We start from the raw sequence: 16,804 nt of genomic DNA, 5'->3' as shown, positions 1-16,804 counted from the left end.
AATGATTATGCATAATAATATATACTAGGTTAAGATCCGCGCCTTGCGCTGAGTAAATATTATATATAAATTAATTCTACGTATTATATGTTCTTTTACATATTATTAAATAATATATATATATATATATATATATTGATAATTAAAAATTCGGTAACCACTACGTATATGATTAAATTTGTGCAAACACATAAATAAATTTTATTAATTCAAACAAAAAAATTTCTATTTTATATGATATAAAATTAAGCTTTAATGATAACATAGATATATAGGACATTTTTAATATTTAAATAATATTTTATACTTATATTGTTTTTTGATAATTTGTATTTTTTATAACAAAAATTTTGAATCAATGATAACAATTTTTTTTGTGGGATGTTTAATAGTTTTAGTCATTTATAATTTTAAAAACATTATGAAAAGTTTTAAAACCAAATATTGAGTTGTCAATATTTGTTCAAAATTTTTATAAAAAAAAAAATCAAAATAAATTTCAAAATTAAAATACATATGTATTTTTATATGCTACATAATTTATTTTAAACAATATTAATATATTAATAAATGAGGCATTTTATTATATAATTTTCTAATCATTTATATCTTGTTATAAAAAAAAAATTAAACCATAGATAAAAAAAATTCAATGTGATATTTTTAACAACTTTAGTCATTTATAGTCTTTTTAAAAAATTCAAAATATAACATATACAAAAAATCTAAAATTTTACTATATAGTTAATGTGGTTGTTTAATTTATTTTAATAGGTTAAAATTTAAAAAATGATAGAGAAAATTATACTAATCTTGATCAAATCTTTATTATTCAAAATCATTAATTACCATATATATAATTTAACCACATTTGGTAATTCCGTTATTTTTATTTAAGGAAACAATGAATAACATTAATAATTAATTTATGATTAATTTAATAAAAAGCTTATTATATATTTTGAAAGAACAACATATTTTTCTAAGGATTCTAAAAATGATTATGGTGATGACACGTGACTATAAAAATATGTTGTAATGATTTTCTTTTAATATATAGGAGATAAATAGTTTGGAAACTAACATTAATTGGTTTTATGATTGTTTTTTGGGCAATTCTCCTAAATAGACCATTTTCAAGCTTTGGTCACAAAAATATATTACAAGTAGGAAAATGACCAAAATATTTTATTTAATAGGTAAAATGACATTAATATCCTAGATACAAAAAAAATAAAAATAAAAATAAAAAAAATAAACTAAATTTTTTGGTCATTTTTTTTTGTGGTGTATTTTTGTGACCAAATCTTTTTTTAGCTCTATCTTAATGTATTTCTCTTGATATATAGTAGGATTTTACTTTAGTTTGCTTCTGTTCTCACTTGATCCGGTAAGAGCATCTCTCTCTCTCTCTCCCCGGAGCTATGAATGATTTATGATTGCTTTTGGTACTCTGATCTCTTTCCATCTTCAACCTCTGGATTGATTGATTCCCCACCGAGATTAACACTTTGTCTCTTCTTGTGATAACAAGTTTTAACGCAGATCTCGTTGTTTGCTGATTATCTTCAGCTCTAGCTAGGGTTCGTGTATATATATATACCTTTCGAATCATGTTTTCTGAATAATAGAATTTGATTTTTGGGAATTGGAGTTTTATATAATCTTAGAGATTGAGAGGGATTAGGTTTTTTCTATTACTGGAATCTACATGAGTCGGTTTCAAGTGTTTAGAAACCAAGTATAGCTCCAAGATTTGATTTTTTAGCTGCAACTTGCTAATTTAGTGTTTGTAAGATGAGTAACTACTCCTAAAGTGATGTGCTTTACTCGTTTTTGGTTTCTATGTATGGTTGATTCTCATTCAAGCCGATATGCATATCTAATGATTCCTCAAAATTGTTTTTTTTTTTTTTATATAGTCTTCTTTCAAATTTTTTGGCCAGAGATCTTTGCTTGATGAATAGATGATACTGAAATAATAAAGGGTCTGTCTTGTTTCTCTATACTGGTTCAGGTTGGAGGCTTGATGTCTAAATGGTTATTCAGGTGAATGGTTCTGCCTTGATTTAAGTAGAGATGAGTTACACGATGGTGACGGATGAGAGTGATGATGCTATGTACTCAAGCATCTACAACGAGTCACCATCTGCTGCTGATAATATTGGCAGTGGCTGCACAAGCAGAGGGAAAGGAAGTGTCCTGAAGAAAGGGCCGTGGACCTCAACCGAAGACGGGATTTTGATTGATTATGTCAAGAGGCACGGCGAGGGTAACTGGAACACTGTGCAGAAACACACGAGCCTTGCACGTTGTGGTAAAAGCTGTCGTCTCAGGTGGGCTAATCATCTGAGGCCGAATTTGAAGAAAGGAGCGTTTAGCAAAGAAGAAGAACAGCTCATCGTTGAAATGCACGCTAGGATGGGGAATAAATGGGCACAGATGGCTGAACATGTAAGACTTGAATAGCATTTCGTTAACTGATCTTATCTGTGAGCCTAAAGGCTGAATCTTTGGTATTGTTTTTCTTTGTCAGTTGCCTGGTCGAACAGATAATGAGATAAAGAATTATTGGAACACGCGTATCAAGAGGCGGCAACGAGCAGGCTTACCACTTTACCCTCCTGGAACCCATGTTGAAGACCTGCACTGGAGTCAAGAGTATCATCCATCAACGAGTAATGTCACCGGAGTAGATAGAAGAAGACATCAAGACATCTTGCAGTTGGCAAACTCCAAAGCTAATGTTCTGTTTGACGATCTAAACTTTGCTAACGTCCTCTTTGAGGATCTAAATTTTGCTACTAGCTTGTTACCTGTAGCTTCTCACATATCAGATATGTTCTCATGCAACATGCTAGGCACTGGTGCAAGTAGTAGCTCTCGGTACGAAAGCTACACGCCACCAATCTTGCCTTCCCCGAAGCAACTCGGAGGATCTGGATCTCTGTTTAACATAAGGCAAGAGTTCCAATCTCCACAAAAGAATCCAAGATCTTGCAGTATCTCTGATCATCCTATGTATGGAAATCATCATCAGTCCGATGTGATGATTCAAGATAGCCATCATACCTTTACGGATGGCATGGTTCCTACTTCTAAGCCCTTGTTTGGGGCAGTGAAGCTGGAGCTCCCTTCATTCCAATATTCAGAAGCTAGTGGATTTGATCAGTGGAAGACGACGACACCGTCACCTCCACAATCAGATCTACTGGACTCTGTTGATACTTATATTCAGTCTCCACCACCGTTGGAGATAGATGAGCCAGATTGTTTCTCTTCATGCGACACCGGCCTACTAGATATGCTACTCCATGAAGCCAAGATCAAAGCTAGTGCGAAGCACAGTTTCAGTTCAACTGCTTGTATAACCGATGGTACTCAGGATGTACCACGTGGAGGTGAAACCCATAATATCACATCAGGTGCAGGTGGAAATTCATCAGGTGAGATCAAAGTTTACTCGTTGATTGGTTGTAAAGGTACTGTGTTTGGTGTATTGTATCTGAGAGTCCCTCTTTGATATTTGAAGCTTTTGCAGTTGTGAAGACGGAAGAGTTGGATCAGGTATGGGAACCAAAGAGAGCTGATGTAGTACGGCCTGATGTTTTACTGGCGTCGAGCTGGCAAGACCAACAAGGCCGTTTTGGGATTGTTAGAGACTCAAGCAGCTTGAGTGACGCCCTTGCGCTTCTTCTTGGTGGGTGAAGAGTCAGTGGAAACAGTTACTTGACTGTTGGATCATCATCAGGTGAAGCACCTGTTTGGTCCTTGTAACAAAATGAACCACATCTATTTTCATGCTACTTTGCTTCCGTTGAAGACTTTTCGGTTTCTTATAGTTGAGACAAACTCTGTTTGATTTCTCTTATAATTGATAAAAACAAATGATTACTCAAACAATACATAGGATTAATGTATTTTATCTTGCAAAGTAACGGTGCACCAAGAGGATTAAAACCCAAAAATCTCATGGAGCTCCGACAAGATTTTCACTTTTAGACTCTGGTTTTATTGCTTCTGATGAGTCAAAGCTTGAACCAAAGCTCTTTCTTGCACAGCCGACCAACCATCTGTGTCTGAACTTCCACTTGCTTCTTCACCATTGTTCTCTGAGGTTTTTTAACTCACTACACTCTCTTTAGAGGCTGGTTCCGCCTTTGGTAGAGATTCTCCGAGCTCCTCTCTTGTGGAGAGAGGGGAGGCGATTGAAACAGTGGCTTTCCTCATCTCCAGGAACGAATCAAATGCTATGGCAGAATCTGGTTTTTGTTTCTTCTGACTGCTCTGAGAAACTCCGTTACTAACCTCTGTGCCGCCGTTTGGTAAACTATCTATTTTTCCTCCAAAAACTATCATATAACACCAAATACAATTCAAACTACATTTCATCTTCGAAATAGAGATTGAAACCTTATATCTTCTTAATTTAAAAGTTGAAGACTTTAGAACAAACATGTGTGTTATATGATACTTCTCGTAGGGGAATTTATATTCTATCAAATGTAGAATTGTAAAACAAAAAACTTTGACATTATATGCAGAAATGTAGCGTTTCTTGATACACAAGCAACCGTCATCATCAAAAGCATTCCATTCATCCTCACAATATCAAAATCAATCAATAAAAAACTCAAAAGTTGGATTAAAAACCATCAATAAATGTAAATCTTTTATTCACCGCCAAGCTTCGAACAGCTCAACTCTGTAATTCCCACGTCCCATAATACTACTCGCATTCGACATTGTCCTCTTCATCTTCCTCTCCTCCTCCCAACCATTCTGTTTCTCTCCAAACCCTCCTTTGTTATACTGACAGCTCTTAATCAGAGAAGACTTCAAGCCAACAAGTTCTTGAAGTTCTGAAGACTCTTCTTTATCTTTCATTTCCACCTCAAAGGTATCTACTACAGCTTCCTCCTCGTTAGCTTTCATGAGATGCAACAACTGCCTGCTGCTCTGATCACCATTATGGTCCCGAGGACCCGGGTTCGATTCCGGAACCAGCCTACCTCGAGATTCTTTACGTTCTTTAAGTGTTTTCACTATTAGTGTCTTCAGAAAGTTCATGACTTTCACAGCATACATCAGAGCCGTCAACGGATCCAGCATCTGAGTCATGTTGGGTGCGAAAACCATAGCGATGTTTCGAGCATTCATCTTGTTTATATGTTCCATTTCCACAACATCTGCCATCAGGTTGATTGACCAATCTAACAGAGAAGCTTCTGTTGGAGGAAGAAGCTTTACAAGCTCCGCACACTCATCTTCAGTTTCAGACTCCATGACTTGCTCTGGGGAGAGTGAGTCCAGCACACCAGTTGGAAGTTCCCTAAACCAAGCCTAAGTGTAAAAAAAAAAAAACAAATCCAAGAAGTTAGAAAGAAACAATAAAGAGAGAGTAAGATCCAAGTATAGGTCATATATATACCTTAATGAGACTTGCCAAGCAATGAACATCAATGTTATCTGGTATAACACCTTTGTTCAACTCTTCTCTTATGTACTCCTCTTGAGCATTCTCACCATTAATTCTGAATATTCCTTCTACCTATATGGCACAAAGGGTTATTATACTAGCAGTGTTCTAAAATCCGGTCTAGGAGCTGCCTAGACCGGATTATCAGGTCGAAACAAAACAATTTTTCCAAAATTAGACGTCCGAAAAATCAGCGTAGATACTGCCTAAGCACTAAACCTCTATAAAATGCTTAACCACTGCCTAGCGATTTCTTGAACATTAGTTTTAAGCAAAAGACATACAATTACACGAACCTGCAAGCCGCCTCTACTGTACAAGTGACTCTGCATCATCAAGAGTATTGTAGGCACAATGTTTCCTCTAGTATCATAAGATAGCTGCATTGACTCAGTTGAGACTCCAAACACCGTTGCACTGCATTCGCATCAACTTCATTAGACATTTCACTCAAAATCAGAGATAAAAACAGCTATGCACACAAGATGTCATCAATCAAATCTATTTACCAACACTCAAGATCCTTAATAAGCCATCTACTTAATAACTATAAACCTCCAATCACTAATCATTTAGAGAAACATCTACTCCATATCCGGAAGAAAAAAGAAAAAAAAAGATTTTCTAAACTATTTATGCATATTAAAAATATAATGAAAATTTACAATTAAATTTATTATGTATTTTACTATACAATTTTCAATAACTTCAACCACTAATATTTAACTATTTCAAATATTTTTGATTCATATTTAAAAAAGATACATATAACTTATTAACTTTAATTAATTAGCAAAAGTACTTCAAAAAATCTAGAAAATCACTCTAAAAAAATATCATTTTTGTAAAAACTAAACGAACCTTGCACTAGGAGCTCGTCTAGGGACTTCAGGTTCAAACTCAACAGGCAAGCCAAGGAAGCCATGGAAACGATCAAAGGTAACATGAGCAACATGTCTAACATCTGAGGGGACACCAATCTCCATTGAACAAAGATCCTCTTCTCCAACACACCCACCAATCACAGACCTTCTGATTGCAGAGACGAGAATCTCCAATGCAGACGAAAGCTCGAATCTTTCTTCCTCTTTCTCGCTTCTCTCTTCTTCCTCTTCCTCTTCCGCGCGAGAAATGTTAAAAAGAGAATGTGGGTCTCTGTTACCATCATTGGCTCCGCATGATGTAGAAGAGGAGGAGCTTGAAGGTGAAGGGAAACGACATGATTGGCTCGAGTTTAGTACTTTCGCCATCTTTAGTCAAGGATAATCCTATAAAAATCAAATCTTGGAGTGATGGGTACTCTCTCAAGGGGAAGAACAGTGATGGATGTCAAAATCAAAGGCTGATAAAGAAACAATCTTTAAAGGGAAATTTTCAGACAAAAACTAAATGGGGATTAGTAATGGGTAATTAATGATGCTGTTGGGAAATAATGGGAAACTCGAAATATTAATAAATACTTTTGGGTACTAAGCGACGCGTAGAGTTGAATTGAAGAAAGGGTTTTTAGTTGGTGGTTTGTAATTATCACTTCAATTTTTGTTTCTTGCTCAAAGAGGAGAGAGAGAGAGATAGAAAGTGGTGACGTTAGGTGAGAGAAGTTGAAGAAGGGCTAACGACTAACGAGGAAGATGAAGGTGGAGCTGTCTTTTTAGGTGTCTCTTTATTAATAGTATATTATGCTGTGACCTTTATCAAATTTACTACGAGCTATCTTCCATTTGAATCAGTTGGGAATGTGAAGTGATTAAAAAAAGGAATCAGTTGGGGGAGAAAGAGTAAAAGATTGTATACAACTAGGACCAGTCACATGTATTTGGTAACCTGTGCAACAACCAATGGTCCTATTATATTCAAATCAACACTAAACTTGATTTTTGTTGTTGTTCATTGGTAAATTTGTAATTAGATTTCGAAGAAGTGAGATAGCATGGTGAAGTTACTTGCAAAAATAAAAGTTACTTGATAATCTATAAACACTATGTTACCGTTATAAGGAGGCCATCTCTAGGACATTTATTTACCTCTTGCCATAACTTAAAGAGAAAAGGAAAAGGAAAAGACTAGTGAAGTTGGTGAAAGTTCTTTTTGGATCAGTTGTAGATCCAAAGTGTGTTTTAAAATGATGTTTTGTTATGTGATGAGTTGGAGATCCCCCAACCAAGGATATGCATCAATTTCTCTTTTGGATTACCTGCTAATAAAACACGTTAACTTGCAAGTGACTTCCACACAAAAAAATTAAGAATTTATAGACAATACACAAATACAACCTACGTTCCACCAGTAAAGCACATTGACTCCTAGAAGACCCTTTTGTAGTAGAACTGTAGAAGATGTGTATAACTTTAAAAAAGCTTTAAAACACCTCCCACATGCCGAACATTCCGTTGTATGTTACGTGTGGTGGTATCATTTTATTCTCATTTGCCTTACAAGTTACAACAAGGCTTCGTGTGGGCACATGCCTTCCTTCCACTTTCACGGTGTGTTATTGGAGATGTATCATTTCATTCTCATTTGTCTTGCAACAAAATGCTTTGTGTCGTGTTCCACATGCCTTTCTTCCACTTTCGCGGCTCCTTATTTCTTTTATGGCCTTTCCTCTTTTTCTTTTTTCAGTTCTTATTCATAAAAACCATCTTTTGATAAAAACAGAGGGGCCAAAGGGCATAATTATTACTATCTCACTACAGAAGAATTAGGAAGAAGAAAATATTTAAGATAGTAATAAAGCAAAATCCAATGACCGTTGGGAGCTCATTTTCCCAAAATTCAAATCCCCACAACAAAAGGCTTTTGCTTTATGTGTGGTCTGGCCCAATCACAATTAGCTTTTTTACTATGACTGCTTTGTTAGTTCTTTGTAGAAAGTTGTAGCAATGCTCAAAAATATCTACTTGTCCGACCTAGAGAGAGCCCTTTAATCTGACACAAGAGGAATAATAATTCATAATATCAAACTTCTTTAAGATCATCAATTCATGCTGATAAGATGGTCTACTAATTAAGTTCCAATACAGAGAGTAAACTCAAGTCAAAATACAGAAACTGGTCGTGCAAAAGTAATAAAAAAGCTAAGATCTTCCAACTGGTTCAAGAGCTTCAACAGTGACAATGCTGTTTCCTCTTATCACCTGGATCCACAAAATATGGAAATACAAAATTATAAAATAACTAAGAGATTATGAGTGGGTTAGGAGAAGAGAGAGATAAAACGTACCACCATGCCAATGTCAGTTTTGTCATCACCATTAACTTCAACGGTGTTATCGACGACAAGATTCATGAACTGGTCAAACCCACGGAGAGTTCCAACTACCGTTCTGTTTGCATTAAGCTTAACTACATTCCGACAAGGGAAAAAAATATGAGACAAGAACTTACTTCTCTTAAATCAAAATCCAGCTAAAATTCTTCTAAATAACAAAAGTCGAAACAACACCATTAAACGTGGGAGAAGAAATCGAACTTACTTTGGAGTTTCTTGTCCATGTACCTGAATCATCACATCAACGACGATTAAAATCAGAAACACGAAGAAGAAGTTGGAAGCTGGATCAAAACCAAAACATACAGTGGTTGGAATCGAAAAATTAAAAGTGGCGAAGAGGACTTACTTCTTGAGATCCGGAGGCTGGCCTGATCGACTCATACTTGCAAAATCGGAGAAGACGGAGACGGAGAGAGATTAGGGTTTCTCACTCAATTCGATTGGGGGGAGACAAAATAGATGGAAAAAAAAATCGGAAGGAGGTATCTACAGCGTCGTTTCAAAGCCCAATGTTATTGATTCCAGGCCCAATAGTCTTTCAGATGATTAAAAATTAAAAAAAATTGGGCGTGTTCCGAGAATCGAACTCGGGACCTCTCGCACCCGAAGGGGGAATTATACCACTAAACCAAACACCCTTTTTGCGGAAAAGGAGGCATTAAGTAATAATTATTTAATTACATTCTCATAAACTTATAGACTTTTACCTTTTTATCAACATCCATCTTTTTTTTTTTGAATTTTTTTGATCAAAATCGGAAGCATAGATTTACACTTCTTACTAATAGAAAGACTATGGTATAAATTATCAAACTTGAACTAGATGAAACGAGAGAATGAGAAAATGCAAAATAGCGATAAAGATAACACAACGTCATTTTTTTCTCATTCCCAAATGCAAAAGTTTACAATGATGAAGAAAAACGCAAAAAGCTTATAAAGTTTTCGAAGCAACTTGAAAGATAAATCGGAGAGAGAGACAAGACTAACTTGTACCCAAGAAACTACTCGAGTCAAGGGCACAACAACTGAACGATGACGAGGCTCATTGAGCAATCAGAGTCTTCTTCCTCTTCGTCCACCCTTTCTACGTGTACTGTCTGTGGGAACCGGAGTCACATCCTCTGCATTATACATTCAATAACACGATTATTCTTAGCCAAACCGCACAATTGTCTGAAATAATCACAAGTAAAGGACTAGAGAGAGATTATTTACCAATACGACCAATCTTCATGCCAGAACGAGCAAGGGCTCTGAGAGCAGACTGAGCACCAGGGCCTGGAGTCTTTGTTTTGTTTCCTCCAGTGGCACGGAGCTTCACGTGCATGGCTGTTATGCCAAGCTCCTGTGTCACGTACAGCATTACAGATTATTAGGATGATCATATTATCCAGAAGCTGAATATCATTAAAAAGAAGCATGAATCGTAAAGAGTTCTCTGACCTTGCATCTTTGAGCAACATCTTGAGCGGCAAGCATAGCAGCATAAGGAGATGACTCATCACGGTCAGCTTTCACCTTCATCCCACCTACGCAAATAAAATAATTATCTTAGGATACAACTCGCTTAATCATACTAATGAAATTTGGTTTTGTGGTTACAATATAGACTTTATTCAAAAACATAAACAGGAACAAGAGAACATACCGGTGATACGGACGAGAGTTTCTCTTCCCGACAGATCAGTAACATGCTGCAATAAAAATTAACATCAACGCCATAAATCAACACGCATAGAATAATTCTACACGACAGGGAAGGCGAAAGCTTACAATGAAAGTGTCATTGAAAGAAGCAAAGATGTGAACAACACCGAACACTTGCTCTCCGTCGCGAACAGCAGGTCCTAGAGTCACCGTTTCCTCCTTGGGCTCTCTGGTCTTTCTCCTCGACTATATACCGAGAGACCAAAACAAAAAAGATAACAAAACCAAACATACTTCACTATGGTTCAGAAAAAACATAGTTAGCACACAACTCGGACGGTGAGAACAATTAGAGCTCTATAAAGATCAGAATCTAGCAGGGAAACAAACCTATCTGAAATCTAAGGAATGAAGAGTTCGATTCCCTAACAGACTAACGAAAACAAACTACTCCGGAACAGATATGAGCTGGAGAGAAAGGAGCTTACCATGTTCACCAATGGATGAGACAAGAGACGAAATGCTAGGGTTTTTGGGTGCGGAAGGAAGGGACACACTCAGAGCTACACTTTATATATTAGGGTTACATTGGAACACTTCTAGCAATTGACGTAATTACCCTCAACGCTTTGACTCGTGAATACGTCGTCGTTCCCAATATGATGGATTAATTGCAATACTTTCTTAGAACTTTTTTTTTTTTTTTGGCATGAACACTTTCTCAAACTTTACAAGTTATAAACGAACAACGTTGATATAAATTTAGTGAGAAGAAATAATTTGTTTTCTACATATAATAATATCATCAAGAATTCCAAATTCAAATATAATAGAAGACCAAAACGATTCTAGTACAAGAATTCATTAATACTTCTCAACAGGAGAAAGCATTTTTACACATCAAAAGATCAGAGAGAGAGATCTAAAACAAATTGGATAGTTTTGCTGTTATTCTTTCAAGACTTCTCCAAGGAGCAAGAGGCAGAAGAAGACAGAAGAGGAGACTTGGCCGGTGATGAAACCAAAGCAACAGCGCATCTTTCAGCTTTCGAATACTTCTTGAACACAGCGCGCAGCTTGCTCTCCCCAACTCTCGAGTGAATGAACGCTAAAAGCTTCGAGCAGTCCCTGAAAGTTACACACACACATACAAACAAATCAACATATGATGATGATGATGGACTAAAGCATGACGGAGAGAAGAAGTAGAACAAGATCACTAACATGAGCTCATGTTCAGAGTAACCAGTGTGGAATGTCAGAGTCTCGGTCCAAGCCGGGGTCTTGCTCAAGAAGCATCTCGCGGTGTAAACTGCCGTAGCAGCCAGCATAGAAGGGCAGAACTTTAAAGCGTCGTAATGCATCAGACCCAACTCAGCTAAGAAGTGAACCATGTTCTCCATCTCCGGGTCAGGAACCGCAGCTTTGATGAACCTCGCGAGGAACACATACTGCGTTGGAACAGTCAAGTACCACTCCAAATTACCCAAAATGGTTTTCTCCATCACTAGAATCTGCTTGCTCTGGTAGGAGTTGTCTGTGACATACACCAAATCATTGACCTGTTCACACCACAAAACCCATGATCAGCTCTAGTTCACAATAATAATCTTGTAAACATTATTGTTAACATACCTGAGGAGGCCAGATCTCTTCGTATTTGGAGGCTATGAGCAAAGCACTAACGCCTACAAGCTGTAGCTCTCTTCTCGGAACAGGTTTCAGAGACAGGAAACGATCAATGATGTTGATGGTGAGGTAAAGCGTCTCAGGGGAGAGATCAAACTTGACATGAACGTCTACAAGCCAGTCTACAAGAATCGATCTCATCTTCTCGTTGATCTCAGTCTGTGTCTGCATATACATCTGAGGCTTGCTCTCGTTCTGCAACAGGAAACAAAACAGAAACATTCACAAAACTTAATCCATAAAGCATATTAAGGCGCTGACCAAACCATACATACCTCAACTTCTTTGTAGAAAGAGTACATGTCCTCAACATACTCCACAGCAGCAAGGTCATTGTCTTTGTCCGCAGAATCAATATCAAGAGTCTTGGAAGCAGCCTAACGATTCAACCCAATAACAATAAGGACACAATCTAAGAAGTTGTAATTTTCAATTATAGAAGTAGTAATAAATAATAACTTACCTTGCTTCGAGCAGTGAGAACGGAAGAGTAAGTAACATTCTTCTTGGAGGCAGCAGCATCGTGTCTCTGATCCTGTTTAGCTTTAGCAACCTCGTTTGTATCGGGACTGATCACAATCACTTCATGAGGCTGCGGCGGCTTAACAACAACAGCTCTTGCTTTCCTTTGAACCGCCCTCACACCTTCTTGGTTCTTGAGTACAGCCTGAGCACACACACACACACACACAACAGAGTCAGATTCAAGAATCATATGTACTCACAAAAACAAGATTTGCAAAAATAAATAAAATAAAATAAAAATTGAACCTTTTTGTTAGCGTTTTCAAGCAACTGGGCGCGGAAGTTACGGGTCAAGGGCCGATTAAGTTTTCCTGCTTCTTCGACTCCACCGGGAAGAGAAGCGATGTTTCCGATGTCGCCGAGAGCGCGACGGTTCTCGACGGGATCGCCTGTTTTATATCAAAAAGATAAATTACCGATTTGAATCAATCAATCTCCGATCTAAATCGTCAATTACTATGATGATGATCCTAGGGTTTAAGGGAAAAGGGGGAATCAGATTGATGAGTGGAACAAACCTCTAACTCGTCTCGCCGCCATGATCGTCGTTAGTTTTTTTTTCAAGTTGTGTTTTTTTCGTTAACCCTAGTTTCTTTCTTTCTTTTTTGTTTGTTTTGATTATTCGATGTAAGAGGAAGGAGAAGGGAGACTGAGAATGCTTCTTATGGGAGATGGGAGGAGAGGAGACGCTCTAAAGTGAAAATTCTCCAACGGTCAAATTTTTGATGGGTATGGATTTTTAGCCGTTAGATGAGGAAACTTCGAATCTGACGGTGGATGAGGGCAAGTGTTAGAGATTCTTAGAATTGTGTTCCTGTGGTTTAATTACGTGGTTCAATTTCGGTATTAAATTATTTTATTCTAATGATGACAATCTATTCTATAATTGGATATATTCTTATAATCTCGGTCAGGAATTTATTTTTTTCCTTGTTTTTAGTAGCATTCTTCAAAATACCATCACAGTAGTAGATGTGGTTAATTGGTAAAGTGTTGGAGATTCTTAGAATGTGTTTCTGTGGTTAAAAATGTAAAGTCTTATAATTACGAGGTTCAAGTCTTAATTCGTATTAAATTATTTTATTCTATGCAAATCTTTTTTTTTGTCAACTATTCTATACAAATCTATTCTATAACTGGATATAATTTCGGTCAGCAAGTTTTTTTCCTTGTTATTTTTAGTAGTATTCTTTATCTATACTATTAAACTAGGATCCTACTGTACTTTTTACCTTAGTCTGCTTTTTTCTTTACTAACATTGCATATTTTATTAATGGCAATCAAGTAATATTAATAGCACATCTATATTGGGTCATTTTTTTCGGATCCAAACCACTGTCCACTTCAAATTTCTCTTGGGCCATTTGGGCCGATTAAAAAATCAGATCCAATTCTCACATTTTTTTTTGCGCCATTGAGTCCAAGTTCAAATAATTTTTTTTCAACCTTTTTTAATTATTATTTTTCCTTTTCTAAATATTATTTAATCATTCATAAAAAAAAATTGAATTTTTTTCATTGAAAAATATAAATCTGTATTAAAAGGATATAATTTTTTTATTAAAAATATTAACCACATAATAAAATTAATTTATGAGAGTTATACCAACTTAATTCATTAAAGAAATAAAGTTTTATTTTTTTAAACATAAATAGTTATTTAAAATAAAATACGATTAAAAAAAATTAAAAATTTAAATATTTTATAAAATAAAACACAAATATATGAAATATGATATTTACTAAATATTTGTCAATCCAAAAAAAAAAAAAGCGAAAGCGCGAGTAGATGTAGTTAATTGGTAAAAGTCTTATCCGCTCTCTCCCTCTCGAAAAATTACTGTGCAGAATATAAAAATGAGAAAATTTCAAGACTTTTACATTTTTTGATGACCATGTCGGAATTTTGTTTTCCGCTAATTACGAGGTTATGTCTTAATTGATATTAAATGAAATTTTATTCTATTTTATTGTTGGGTTTTATAGTTACCGTCGGCATTTTATTTTTCCTGTTTCTTAGTAGCAACAAACAACCCTTAATAATGCTAACTGAATGCTTCAGATTTATGTTACACATCATTATGTCTATTGTTCTTGCTTAATTGTATTCCCTTATAACTTTCTTTCTCTTGTAATTTATTGTGGATAGTTTGTAATTTAGAGCCATTTAGCGTATTGGGCCAAGTTAGTCAACAGATTGTTTTAGGCCTATATTCTCATTCAATTCTATCTCTTATGTTATGGGCCAATTATATATCTCATCGGTAAATGTGTTTTTTTGTACCAAGTCTCTATATTATTCGTTTAAATGTGTTTTATTGATGTGAGGCAAACACATTCTTCTTCATTCATTCAATTATCCAATCAACATTTGGTTATTATTTATATCCACAAAAATTACAGTTGCTTCTACAAAGAAGAAACAAAATCACATTAACCGTACTGCAACTTTAAACAATAGCAAAAACTGACTCTTTTTTTAACAATTACCCTCATAATCAGTCATTTGAAAAAAACAAAACAATAAGACAACCGGATTAAAAGAACAATATTAGGTTTGTGTTCTGGCAAGAAGCTTTGGAGGAACGGCAATGTCAGAAAATTGCCAAATAGAGTTTTTGAGCTCATAATGAAACCATTCACACATCTAATTGAATCATCATTCACAAACCATTCCTCCAGTTTCCAGTAGATTCTAAAATACGAAAATCAAAATAAAGATGACGGCGAAGTCAGATTAATAATTGCCAAATTAAGTTTTTAAGCTCAACATGGAGAAACTCCATTCGCACATCTAATTGAATCATCACCCTCGCCTTATTGAGAATCAAACAGAAAAAAAAAAAAACACCAAACGAATAGGAAAACCATAAATTACATAGATGAAACCTAGATGACGGCTAGACTCTAATTGTGAGCTAATAGAAGAGTTTCACGTGGTCATATATATATATGTAGGGAGAGAGTCCTACTCAAATTATGCTTCTACCCTTATCGAGCTTAATGTTAGGCCCATGGGCCGTTTTTGGATCGAGTAAAAAGTGTTATCGTTCTCAAAAGTAAACAGGCCTTTTTGACTTTGGTTAACTGAACCGGTTTGTCCGGGACATGAGCCATGTCTGGGACTGAAAGGTTCTGATTAACGGAGATAGATAGACTCGCCGGTGCCTGTAAAGTGACGAAGGTGATAGAAAAGATAAGGTGGGTACTGTGAAAGATCATTTTCTTTACCTTCCTAGGAGCTTCAGTATTTTCTCTGATTCTCTATTTTACAATCTTAATTTTATGTGGTTTGCCTTGGTACTATTTAATTGTTAACTCTAATTCACAATGTTCATTGTACAACTTAGGTGTTGTGTACTCCGAAATGATGCAATATGACAGTGCCTTGTGCTGCTACGTGAAAGCTGCACTTGAGACGCCCATGTATACCGAAGCATATTGTAACATGGGTGTCATATATAAGAACAGTACTTGGAGATGGCAATCACTTGTTACGAGCGGTAACATAAATGTTACTTCATTGCTAGATTACGTGTGGACAACACGTTTTGCTATGTTTAAGTTATTTTAACTGTTGATATCATTAGGACCGATTTTGACCCAACTAAAATTGAAGACTCGTGTTCAAAATTCTTAATACTTAATTATATCGCAATAATAAAATATTAGTCAACATTAGCAAACACACATTTTTATTACTTTGTATACATTATCTAAGATATTTAATATAAATTAAAATTAACCAATATTTACAATTTTATTTGAAATATGAATATTATATTATGATATACATATTTAAAAGGTTCTAGAAGTTTATATGCATTGAACACGGTACATAATATTTACAAAGTACAATTTATATTTTTAAAACCATATAAATTTATTCATAAATACATTTTTTTACATTTATAGCAGCATAAATAGACAATGGTAGTTAAATTAAAAGTACAACTTTATAGACAAATCAGCTGTATTAGGTAATTTAAAAATTATTATAAAATAAAACATATTTTTAAAAATAGATATGCACGCAAGAATTAGTAAAAAGTAGAGGATATATCTTTTCTCATATAGATCAGACCCGGACATACGGATATGCTCGTCGAAGAATCGGCTCGTCTGCCACCACTTGATCTAATAATTTTATAACGGTTTTTGTGCATGACACATAAAACCACCTATT

The 16,804-nt window shown here is 35.4% G+C and overlaps 5 protein-coding genes and 2 non-coding genes across 10 annotated transcripts; 1 reads left to right on the top strand and 6 right to left on the bottom strand.

Moving 5' to 3' along the window:
- Positions 1-1,370: 1,370 nt before the first annotated feature.
- Positions 1,371-3,934, top strand: LOC106422808 (transcription factor MYB65-like). Of its 4 annotated transcripts, none has more exons than XM_048744701.1 (4): positions 1,374-1,583; positions 2,018-2,454; positions 2,537-3,446; positions 3,533-3,934. In XM_048744701.1, exons 2-4 carry the CDS (start codon positions 2,080-2,082, stop codon positions 3,706-3,708), a joined length of 1,461 nt encoding a protein of 486 aa, XP_048600658.1. In that variant the 5' UTR covers positions 1,374-1,583; positions 2,018-2,079; the 3' UTR covers positions 3,709-3,934. The 4 variants fall into 4 exon arrangements, with proteins under 4 accessions (XP_013719063.1, XP_022567792.1, XP_048600658.1 ...); XM_013863607.3 differs by having other exon boundaries at positions 1,385-1,448; XM_013863609.3 differs by having other exon boundaries at positions 1,371-2,454; positions 3,542-3,934.
- Positions 3,935-4,511: 577 nt separating this feature from the next.
- On the bottom strand, positions 4,512-7,710 carry LOC106422813 (rho GTPase-activating protein 4-like). Its single transcript, XM_013863613.3, has 4 exons — positions 6,341-7,710; positions 5,776-5,896; positions 5,432-5,551; positions 4,512-5,343 (listed from the first exon to the last, which is right to left on the bottom strand). Exons 1-4 carry the CDS (start codon positions 6,727-6,729, stop codon positions 4,678-4,680), a joined length of 1,296 nt encoding a protein of 431 aa, XP_013719067.1. The 5' UTR covers positions 6,730-7,710; the 3' UTR covers positions 4,512-4,677.
- A 715-nt stretch (positions 7,711-8,425) lies between these two features.
- LOC106422863 (probable small nuclear ribonucleoprotein G) lies at positions 8,426-9,238 on the bottom strand. Its single transcript, XM_013863652.3, has 4 exons — positions 9,100-9,238; positions 8,956-8,978; positions 8,703-8,824; positions 8,426-8,616 (listed from the first exon to the last, which is right to left on the bottom strand). The coding sequence occupies exons 1-4, from the start codon at positions 9,132-9,134 to the stop codon at positions 8,557-8,559; spliced, it is 240 nt and encodes a 79-aa protein (XP_013719106.1). The 5' UTR covers positions 9,135-9,238; the 3' UTR covers positions 8,426-8,556.
- Positions 9,239-9,617: 379 nt separating this feature from the next.
- On the bottom strand, positions 9,618-11,008 carry LOC106422805 (40S ribosomal protein S14-2-like). The gene is made up of 6 exons (XM_013863602.3): positions 10,892-11,008; positions 10,530-10,649; positions 10,405-10,450; positions 10,200-10,285; positions 9,972-10,101; positions 9,618-9,877 (listed from the first exon to the last, which is right to left on the bottom strand). Exons 1-6 carry the CDS (start codon positions 10,892-10,894, stop codon positions 9,810-9,812), a joined length of 453 nt encoding a protein of 150 aa, XP_013719056.1. The 5' UTR covers positions 10,895-11,008; the 3' UTR covers positions 9,618-9,809.
- A 205-nt stretch (positions 11,009-11,213) lies between these two features.
- On the bottom strand, positions 11,214-13,302 carry LOC106422810 (cyclin-B1-3-like). The gene is made up of 7 exons (XM_013863610.3): positions 13,136-13,302; positions 12,864-13,006; positions 12,556-12,759; positions 12,368-12,469; positions 12,039-12,287; positions 11,628-11,965; positions 11,214-11,531 (listed from the first exon to the last, which is right to left on the bottom strand). Exons 1-7 carry the CDS (start codon positions 13,155-13,157, stop codon positions 11,360-11,362), a joined length of 1,230 nt encoding a protein of 409 aa, XP_013719064.1. The 5' UTR covers positions 13,158-13,302; the 3' UTR covers positions 11,214-11,359.
- A 1,900-nt stretch (positions 13,303-15,202) lies between these two features.
- Positions 15,203-15,293, bottom strand: LOC125581176. Its single transcript, XR_007318884.1, has one exon. It is a non-coding gene; the product is annotated as a small nucleolar RNA Z266 (small nucleolar RNA).
- Positions 15,294-15,340: 47 nt separating this feature from the next.
- Positions 15,341-15,438, bottom strand: LOC125581175. Its single transcript, XR_007318883.1, has one exon. It is a non-coding gene; the product is annotated as a small nucleolar RNA Z266 (small nucleolar RNA).
- Between the last annotated feature and the right edge of the window lie 1,366 nt (positions 15,439-16,804).

Source organism: Brassica napus, chromosome C1, assembly GCF_020379485.1.
Source record: "Brassica napus cultivar Da-Ae chromosome C1, Da-Ae, whole genome shotgun sequence".
NCBI classification, from domain to species: domain Eukaryota; kingdom Viridiplantae; phylum Streptophyta; class Magnoliopsida; order Brassicales; family Brassicaceae; genus Brassica; species Brassica napus.
The sequence above is the reverse complement of the archived record's forward strand: the minus strand, read 5'-3'. Positions and strand labels throughout refer to the sequence as shown.